At 35.9% G+C, this 11,128-nt stretch overlaps 1 protein-coding gene across 1 annotated transcript; it reads right to left on the minus strand.

The window, feature by feature from the left end:
* Positions 1-7,229: 7,229 nt before the first annotated feature.
* LOC135135899 (uncharacterized) lies at positions 7,230-10,469 on the minus strand. Its single transcript, XM_064065023.1, has one exon. It carries the CDS (start codon positions 10,467-10,469, stop codon positions 7,230-7,232), a length of 3,240 nt encoding a protein of 1,079 aa, XP_063921093.1.
* Between the last annotated feature and the right edge of the window lie 659 nt (positions 10,470-11,128).

The following is an 11,128-nucleotide window of genomic DNA, read 5'->3' on the forward strand; positions in this document are numbered from 1 at the left end:
ACGACATGCAACGTTTACATCGACCAATTTTCCTAATGAAGACGTTCAATCAAATCGAAAAAACTTAACCGAACACGGTTCTCCTAAAAAACTAAAAACCGCTTAATCGTTCATTTAGCGAACATACGTCATCCCTTTTTACCTACCCCAAATCAATACAAAGTCGCTACGTTTCTGGGAAAACATCCCGAGGAAAATTGCAGCTGATGGTGGGTTTTATTTTTTTATTACTCACTTTGCACCTGGTGGAATTGCTGTATCGAAATAAAAACATGGTCTTACTCTCGAAGAAAATCCTCTCGAGGCTGAGAAGAGCCGCCGAAATGCTACAATATGGTGGGGTAGTGAGGGCTGCGGTTTTCACAGTTAGGTACGACGCTTTAATAAATGATTTAATTTGCTATAGTGAGGGAAGAAGTGTTTTTGTTGCACACTCTGCGTGACCTGAACGTGGAGAGGTGGGATACTTGTGGAACGAAATGGGAAGAGAAAATCCAATAATTTTATACAGTAAATAAAAAATATCAAGGATCGGTGCGGTTATATTTTATCTAGCTATAAATATAAATAATGTTTCGGTGGGAGTAGAAAACGCGAAACCATAACGGGTTAATTTTTTGTATGAATATTTCTATAGTCTCGAGATGGTTATAAAGCTTTTGGGACTGAATTTTAACATCAGTTCAAATAGGCAGTTTTTGCTACGAAAGTTGCTCTGGAAATCATTTAAGTAAATACTATCCAACCCAACTTGTTTAAGATATTAAATCACTCAAGTCAGATTTCAAAAGTCTAATTCATTAAGGTTGTGCAAAAAGGATAAAAATATGTTCGAAGTTTGTCAACAAGATTCGCCCTAACAAGATGAGCATTTAGTAATGAAGTTATTAAAGAAATTTCTCCGTTTCATTCGTAAATTCCAGTGAAATCAGCTTCATTATGATTAAAATTTAAATATTCTGTAATTGCTGTAGCGTCACCAAAAATGAGTGCTCAGGAAATTCGAACTTTTATTAGATAAGCAAAATCTTGTAATAATAATAAGTAACTTTAATAGGATCGTTTAAATTTGAATAAGTTAGTGCGTTAGTGGTCTCGGGCACCAGTTTTTTTTTTTAAGTTTTTTCAACTTCGGTGGTGTTTTTGTAATATTCGAAGAGTATTCGAACAGATGAAAACGGTTTAGTTATAAGATTCTGATCTTGAAAAAATTGGTCGAAAGTTATTTCGACGGAACTTTCTTGGTCTATGAAGTACACTCGTGGCACCCGAGAAGGTTTCACATTTTTAAAAAAGATAGTTGAAGCCCCCGAGAATGTTTCACATTCTTTAGAAAAACGACCCTCCAGGCTCCCGAGGTTTTATATTCTTAAAAAACAGTTGGGGCCTTCGAGACGGTTTCACCAAAAGATATTTCGGGTTCCTTGAGAAGCTTTAACCTTGTTTTAAAAATGGCAGTTAGAACACCCGAGAAGGTTTCACATCCTTAAAAAAGAACAAGTTGAGGCCCTCGACAAAGTTTCATATATTTAAAAAAAGACAGTTGGGACCCATGAGAAGCTTTCGCCTATGGCGGCACAATAACACGTTGGTAAGCGGAGAAAGATAAACTCCTCCATAGTCTAGTGGTAAGGGCACCCGCCCGGCAAGCGGCAGGCGTGTGGTTCGATTCTCACCGAAGCAGCAACATTTTTCTTCGCGTACCTACATACCTTTAAAAAAAAAGGTTTTCCCTTCTGGAAACAAAAATATAATTGGGGCCACAGAAGGTGTCACATTCTTAAAAAAAAATTCGAAAATTATTTCGATAGGAAATTTCTTCGCTCTTGAAGGGAAGTCCGACAAATTCTGCTTCTTTGAAATAAATTTGTATTTGGAATTTTCGTTTTACAATAACCTGTATAAAGTAGAAACTAGTGGTGTAATTAATACCCCACAGTCCGCACAAGTGTGGACAATATGAAATAATAATAATAATAAGATAATAATAATAGCCTTTGTTGCCCAACAGGTTGTTACCCTACTACAGGACAAAATCTAGATTAAATGAAATATATTTAAAGCACATAACCAACGGGAAAAAATGTAGATATTCTCACTTTCTCAGTACATGCTTAATTTCTACTGTGTATGTTTATGCTCCGAAAAAATTCCACTATTAGCACGTCCAGATTACAAGAATCAGCGTTTAAAAGTAAATTTGATTTTTGTCTCCTTATATCAGAAGAGAGGATGGATTAATTAACTAACCACACTGTATTGTTTTCTCAAAACACTCATAAATTTGACGAACTTTTTTTCGGCAAAACTGTAAGATGACTGACAAATTTTGATTAACGATTTAGCATGCATCTACGAGTAATAAAAACAATCTAAAAAACTTAATATATTCTACCAATTCCAGACACTTCATAACGCCAAAAATTACAAAAAAGTTAATATTTTTAAAAATTCTTGAGATTTCACATTCCAAAAACCTATTATATAATAGCGATTCCAAAAACTATGCATTTAAAAACAGTAAAATTCCTGAGATTTTAAACATTTCTAAAAAATCGTAAGATATACAGAACTTTCAAAAGTGTCAGCAATCTAGAAAATCCTGAAAAATCCAGAAGTTCCAAAAGTATCAAAATTTCAAATTGTTTTTTTAATAAAGGAAATTAGAAATCTGCAAAAGGGCCGTAACTAGTAAAACTTATAGATCTAAACTAGAAAATTCTAAAAAAAATATAGTTCCTACAAACTTCAGATACTTCATATTGCCAAAAATTACAAAAAGTTAATTATTTTAGAAATTCCAGAGACTTGAACAATTCCAAAATATGGAAAAATTACGAAGGTTTTAATAATTCGAAATTAATAACAAATTAAGAATTACAAAAATTTATTAAACGAAAATTTTAAAACAGCAAACTCCAAAGATAGTAAAAGTGCCTGAAATTTTGAAATTTTCAAAAAAAAACCGCAAAAACCTAAAAAATCTATTATCATTATTCATTAGAATTCCAAAAACCCATAAGTTCCAAAAGTGTCAAAATTTTAAACTGTTTTTTAATACAGGAAATTAGAAAACTCCAAAACGACCGTAAGTAGTAAAACACGTGTAGGTCTAAACTAGAAAATTCTAAAAAAAGATAAAGATTCTACAACTTCCAGATATTCTTCATAATGTCAAAAATTACAAAAAGTTAATAATTTTAGAAATTCCATAGACTTGAACAATTCCAAAATTTGCGAAAATTACGAAGGTTTTAATCATTCGAGATTAATAACAAATTGAAACTTGAAGAAATCTATTAAACGGAAATTTGAAAACTCCAGACTCCAAAAATTGTAGAAGCGCCTGAAATTTTGACGTTTTCTAAAAAAACTAAAAAATTCAAAACTTTCAAAAACGTCAAACAACTATTAGCTTGCAAATTCTAAAAACCCAGAAGTTCCCAAAGTGTCAGAATTTCAAAATTGTTTTTTTAATAAAGGAAATTAGAAAACTCCAAAAGGGTCGTAACTAGTAAAACACCTGTATATCTAAAGTAGAAAATTCTAAAAAAATTAAGATTCTACGAATTCCAGATACTTCATAATGGCAAAAATTACAAAAAGTTAATCATTTTAGAAGTTCCAGAGACTTGAACAATTCCAAAATATGCAAAAATTACAAAGGTTTTAATACTTCGAAATTATTAACAAATTAAAAATTACAAAAATTTATTAAACGAAAATTTGACAACAGCAAACTCCAAAAATAATAGAAATGCCTGAAATTTTAAAATTTTCTAAAAAAAAAACACAAAACTTTAAAAAATCTATCAGCATTAGAATTCCAAAAACCCATAAGTTCCAAGTGTCAAAATTTCAAATTGTTTTTTAATACAGGAAATTAGAAAATTCCAAAACGACCGTAAGTAGTAAAACACCTGTAAGTCTAAACTGAAAAATTCTAAAAAAAGATAAATGTTCCACAACTTCCAGATATTCTTCATAATGTCAAAAATTACAAAAAGTTAATAATTTTAGAAATTCCATAGACTTGAACAATTCTATAATTTACGAAAATTACGAAGGTTTTAATAATTCGAAATTCATAACAAATTGAAAATTGCAAAAATCTATTAAACGGAAATTTGAAAACTCCAGACTCCAAAAATAGTAGAAGCGCCTGAAATTTTGAAGTTTTCTAAAAAAACTAAAAAATTCAAAACTTTCAAAAACGTCAAACAACTATTAGCTTTCAAATTCTAAAAACCCAGAAGTTCCCAAAGTGTCAAAATTTCAAAAAAAATTTTTTAATAAAGGAAATTAGAAAACTCCAAAAGGGCCGTAACTAGGAAAACACCTGTATATCTAAACTAGAAAATTCTTAAAAAATAATGATTCTACGAATTCCAGATACTTCATAATGGCAAAAATTATAAAAAGTTAATCATTTTAGAAATTCCAGAGACTTGAACAATTCCAAAATTTACGAAAATTAAGAAGGTTTTAATACTTCGAAATTAATAACAAATTAAAAATTACAAACATTTATTAAACGAAAATTTCACAAGAGCAAACTCCAAAAACAGTAGAAGTGCCTGAAATTTTAAAATTAAAAAAAAAAGCAAAAACGTAAAAATCTATCAGCATTAGAATTCCAAAAACCCATAAGTTCCAAAAGTGTCAAAATTTCAAATTGTTTTTTAATAAAATAAAAATCTGTTAGCTTTAAAATTTTAAAAGGCCAGACGTTACAAAAGTGTTAAAAATTCTAAGTCAAAATTTTCAAAATGTTATTTAATAATATAAATTTGGAAATTCTAGAGCTGTAAACAGAAAAAACTTGTAAGTCCTACAAAAATAAAAAACGCTTCAAATTTTAAAATAAAAATATACAAAAATTTCAGAACTTTACACAGAAAAGTGTAAAAAAAAAAATAAAATTTTGAGAATTTCAAACCATTTTTTTTTTATAATATAATTTCGATCACACCAAAAGGGTTGCTAACAGTACAACACTTTTGACATTTGGAAACTTGGTTAAACTAGAAAATTTTTATAAATATTAACGTTTCTACAAATTCCAATACGGCTAAATTTATAAAGAGTTTAAACAATTCCAAAAATTGCAAAAACTACAAAAGTGTTAATTAATAATTCATAAATTATAAGAACGTCAATTTTACAAAATTGACACAAAAATCTGTTAACAAATGGAAATTCGGAAAGCCCATGGATTAAAAAATGACGAAAAGTGCTTCAAATTTTGAGAATTTAAAAAAAAATGGTAGAAAATTCACAGCCTTCAAAATTCCATCAGTTTTAAAATTGCTAATTATTTTCTAATAATAGAATTCGAAATTTGCAAAAGTATATATTAAAATATCTGTAAGTCTTGGAAATTAAAAAAATTCTACAATTCCAAAAATTCCATTAAATAAAAAAATCCTGAATGAAAAGGAACTTTAAATATTCCACAACTTCCAGACACTTTATAATAGCAAAAATTACAATAGACATTATAAAACCTTAATAAGAGTTATAAAAATCTATTAAGATATGAAAATTCGAAAACACCATAGAACCCAAAAACAGTTAAAAAAAAACAAAAATTTTAAAAATTTTAAATTCCGAAACTGTTTTAAATAAAAAAATTGTAAATTCTAAAAATATCAGTTGTCGGTAATTTTTGAAGATAAAAAGATATTTGCAAGATTTTACAGCATTCGATTTTTTGCAGTTTCAAAGTTAAATTGTCACAAATTGTTATAAAATTTTGTTTGTTTTCCCAAAAATTTCTATGGCATGGGTAAAAACTCAACACGGATTCATAAATCACAATGAAGGAGTATGTAATTCTACATAATTAAAAGAACATTTATTTGACAAAACTGTACAAACACGTCATCACTTTTTTTGGAGGAGATAAACGAAAAAATTCTGAATAGCGATTTTCCATGCTTACGATAACCCAAAAACGTTTGCACCTAAGAAGTAAAATTTAAATTTTACAAGAAAAAACTTTTTAATGATTTCCATGTGAGCAGTACGGATTTTCTAAACATTTTTTCTAGTTTAATTTTACAAATGGTTAGAAACAGAACTTTATTGAACACATTAGTGAATCTCCTCATGCCAGCTGTTATGTAAACACTAATCTAGAGTTACATAATAACTACAACACATAACAAAGGGGATAATTATTATCCAGGGTTTTCCAATGTAGTGGATTTTAACCATACAATACTCTCCCCTAAAACTACATTATTACAATGAAAACACTTTCTCTTGGTCAGATGTTTTCCGGCCGAACATTTCCAACTGAATTTCTCGCAGCTACAACAAGGTTTTCTGGAAACTTAGTTTATGCACGAAACAAGAGTTCGAAAATTTAATCAAACATGCTATACTGGATTAGAATCAACTTTTCATTAAATTTAATGCTTTTGAGGGTAGTTTTTGAATAAACTTCCTACAAAGTTGACTCGCGTTTTGTCTTTTTACGTCAGAAACGAACTCGCAACGGCAAGAATTCCCAGTCTGCAACAAGTTTAATTTAATCAAACTTTAGCAGGACTGTCACATAGCTAATTAACACGTTGTTTGGTGGACTCTCCTGTTTCGCAGGAATTAACGTCTAAACTTCGGCAGTCGATTCTTTTTAACAACACTTGCAGAGACCCCTTGTTGGACGTAAAGGCTTTGAAAACACCTTTTTTCGCGGCGATTTTACACTTCCAAAAAAAATAATATTAAAATTTGGATCGAAGCTGACAAACGCATCAAAAGGTCACCTACCTTGTTTTGTTCAACCTCCTGGGTTGAGGGTTTGTAGACCGCATGCACAAAGGAACCACGTGTCTAAGTTTCGCGACAACAATTCGCGATTGACGTCACACAAGATGGCAACTGCGTTCACTTAACGCCCACCTTAGCGATGTTACCTCTCTGAGGGTTTCTCGATAACTCTGTTCGATAACAGCGCCAACCCCAAGTACCGGGCCCTTTTGCTCGGTACTATGGCGCCTCTAGTGGAAAGTGACCAAAATACACTTGTCAGCAATCCGCGGGAAAACAAACAAAATCAAAACAAAATATTAACAAACTTCGAACCGGAACATTCCGCCCACCAAAAGAAAATTAAACAATTTTTTTTTTTTTTTTTTTTAAACCTAGGTTCCAGCACAATATAAGGTTAATTGACAATCTAAAAACTAATGACTAAAACTAAATACAATATGATATACAAACTATTGACGAGGAAGCGGGCACAGCTTCACTCGAGGACGTGTGATCATGCCGCAAGTGGTACGTACTTGTGCAACTCGCACTATACCGTCTTTTCTCGGGTGCAGCGCGACAATTCGGCCAAGTTGCCATTGCAACGGGGCCACCGAATCACCCTTGAATACGACCAGCGCACCTACCGACGGCAGGTTATTCGACGTGTTCCACTTATGCCAAACATCCTGGTGCAACCGTTGCACGAGCTGCCATCTACTTAGCCGATTTGACCGCATTGTCTCCAACGGTTCATCGGGATTATCCGCGGAGGCGGGACACAGGGGTCGCGAATTCAATACGGCTTCAAATTGCGCCAACACGGTACTAAATTCTTCGAAGGTTAGGGGTTGCTCGCCTACAACGCGCTTAAGATGGGATTTGAACGATTTGACGCCCGGCTCCCATAATCCTCCCATATGGGGGGCCGACGAGGGGTTAAAATGCCATTTGAGGGTGCAGTTACCGGCCGCTGCTTGCAATAACAAATACTGTAATATCCGGAATCTGACATGTAAATGTTTCCGATGAGCGGCCTCTAGTTCGGTTAGACTGTGCGAGCGCGGCAATAACAAGGGGTGCTTAGTTTCATAGGGCAGTTCCGTTTGGTGCAATCTTCTAGTGACGCGAATCAAACCGTCGTCCAGGAACGGGGTCAATTCGTGGAATGGTTTTGAACACGTGCCATTCTTTTGCAATGAACGAATTTCATTGGCAAACACTTTACTTTGTTCCGTTCGCACAGGTATTAACAACGCATGATGCAATTCCCTTCTGTGTACTTCAAGTTCCCTACCGGTACCAACTTCTAGGTCTACTTGTAGAGGCCACTCAGTACCTGTCAACCACATGGGATCCGCCCACCATAGCGGATATGTGACACGCTCCTGTAAAAGTAACCCCCTCGAGGCACAGTCGGCTAGGTTATCAGGGCCGCTTCCATGATTCCATGCCGAAGGTTCGAATATACCTTGTATGGGCGCGATTTGATTTGCAACAAAAGTGGTCCAATGACCGGGCCGCGACTTAATTCCCGTTAGCGTTACTCTTGAGTCGGGCCACGCACACACCCTGTGTGTGTTCAACACACCCTTGAGGGTTTCCCGGGCAAATGACAATAGGTCGGCCGCAAAGAGGCGCGACTCAGGGACGAGAAAACGGCGCACTGCTGATTCGGAGGACCGACCTAATAAGGACGGCGTCTTGTCGGCGAAAGGTAATTGAACATGGTAACTACCCTGGATGTCACATGCGATCGACGACGTGACTTTTTCCTCACACCAAGCGTCTTGCGGGGCCGCCATACTGCGTTGTGAGCCCTGCTCAGGCTGCCAAAAGCGTTTTAATGCCGCGTCTACAGAGTTGTCTAGGGACGTACAAAAGGACCTAACCGCGGTTTGTTGTTTGTTACGCCTAACACCCCCAATCAGTACCCACCCGAAAACAGTATTTAACGCGGACGGTTTCTCGAGCCCACCTTTCCTGAAGCCGGATGTCACGATTTGTCCGTAAACATCAGCACCCAACAAGACATCCACTTGTTGTGGTTTACCGAATTCCGGGTCAGCCAATTTCAAATTACGTATGTGACGAAATTGTCGCAGACGATCTTGTGATACTGCCCTTCTGGGGACGTCACCGCAAATTTGAGGCACAACAACCATTTCAGCTTTTAACGAAAAGCTACGTACTAAATGCGACCTAACTTCGCATTTCAATACACCCGACGTACTGCTTGACGACATTTGATTCAAGCCTTGAATTGGTACCACCGCGTTAGTTTGAGGGAGCCCTAAAACCTTTGCACACCGCTCTGTGACAAAGGTGGCCTCGCTCGCAGTATCCAAAAGCGCCCTAAATGCGCGATATTTACCTCGCGAATCCACCAAAATTATTCGCGCGGTCGCCAACAGAGTGAAACTATGGGTCGCGATCGCGTTAGTCATTACTTTGACCCCGTCGTCGACCGATGGGTCCTCAAAGATCCCTGACGTCTCTTCCGGCTGGGCGCTAGATTTGGGGACAAAATGTAACAACGTGTGATGTCTACAATCACAAACCCGGCAGTTTAATTTAGATGGGCATTTGCTAACCGAATGTACCCTCGACAAACAATTATAACAGAGATTTTTCTTACGCGCGAAAGTATGTCTATCCCGTGGCTCCATTTCTAAGAAAGCATCGCATTTCGTTAATGGGTGCTCATCCGAACAATTAAGACATTGTTCCTTGCTGGTCGGTGATCGCGTGACAAACGATGACGTCACGGGACGCTTAGCAGGTACGGAAGATGCAGCTGTGGGTTTATGAAGGGCGGATGCGGAATTATGACCCATTGTCATGACGGAAGTTTCCAATGCGGTACAATGTTTAAGCAAAAATTCTTGGAGGGCATTATAAGCAGGTACGGAATTTCCTACAATACTCAACTCAAATTTCTGTTTCCACGTGGTGTCCAGTTTTTGCAACATTAAATTTAATAACGTGAAGTCCCACAAATCGACTTCATCGTACTGCTTCAACGCGGCCAAATTTTCAGAGAACACGTTTAACAAATTTCGCAACAAACTCGGCGAATCTCCATTCACTTTGGGTGCACTATAGATCGCTTGCCAATAATTTGTCAATAATACGCGCTTATTGTTATAACGCGCCACCAGTGCATCGAATGCGATAGCATAATTTGCCGCCGAAATCGGCAAATTCTTGATGACGGTAGACGCCTCGCGAGACAATGACGTCGACAAATATTGAAATTTTTCAATTGCGCTAAGATTTGGGTTATTGTGGATAAGCGACCGAAACAAATCATAAAATGTGGGCCAGTTTTTGATCTGACCGTCAAACGTCGGAATTTGAATTTTGGGCAATTTGACGTTGTTTGATGTTAAATTGCCCCTAGGTGCGGATGACTGCGCGGCCTCGCGATTTAATTCGGCTGCAACCGATTTAATCGAGTACTGCATATCGTCAAATCTTGATTGTACCTCGTATTGTTCGTCTAGTTGCTCAGGGGTGGTGCATAATTCGACAATCTGCAACTGTCGCTGCTCAAACTGGGCAACAATGTGGTTTAAGTCCGCGGCTCGAATAAAAAACTCTCCTCGTACAGTTTCATGGACTCGGACTTGTTGCGATAGATTCACTAAAGCCTCCACGCGTTTGATCAAACTAGCGCGTCCATTACTTAGTGCGGCGACGGTAGCCATGATGTAAGCTCGAAGTTACGTATTTCGATAAATTGAAAATCAAATGAAAATGCGTGCTAATCACGCTTAGCAAAACTACAACAAATTTGTGCTGGAATCTACAAATCTCTCGTAATTACCCTGGATCCGGCTCGAAGGAAATACACTTGTCAGCAATCCGCGGGAAAACAAACAAAATCAAAACAAAATATTAACAAACTTCGAACCGGAACACCCCTAATCCCCTCGGAATTAATTCGTCAATCAACCAACATCCGAGGTGTTGCAGGAATCTGTAATATTCATTTTTATAGAATTTTCTGAAGTTCGTAGTTGTCAACAATAGCAATTTTTAGTTTACTTATTTATTCTAATTAAAAATGAGTGAAACTTTGGGGAAGTTGTCAGGTCCTGGATGAAACTCGTTGTAATAACCCATTTTTTTTGGGTTGTTAAAGAATTGAAATTCTGTAACGCACGAAAAAGTACTTACATATTCAAAGAATGTACAAAAAAGCCAAAATCAATAGAAATAAGCGGTTTCAATTGCTGATCAATTTACATAATAAAGAAGGAATTTACCGAAGCCGCCATTTGCCATCGATTATTTATTTATGGCAGACGTGTTCAAATCTGATCTGGAATCCTGCACGCGACTTACACAACTCCCAATATCGGAT

The sequence above is a fragment of the Zophobas morio genome, unplaced genomic scaffold, assembly GCF_036711695.1.
Source record: "Zophobas morio isolate AGI-343-1 ecotype UQ-CSIRO unplaced genomic scaffold, CSIRO_AGI_Zmor_V1 ptg000004l, whole genome shotgun sequence".
Taxonomy (NCBI): Eukaryota; Metazoa; Arthropoda; class Insecta; order Coleoptera; family Tenebrionidae; genus Zophobas; species Zophobas morio.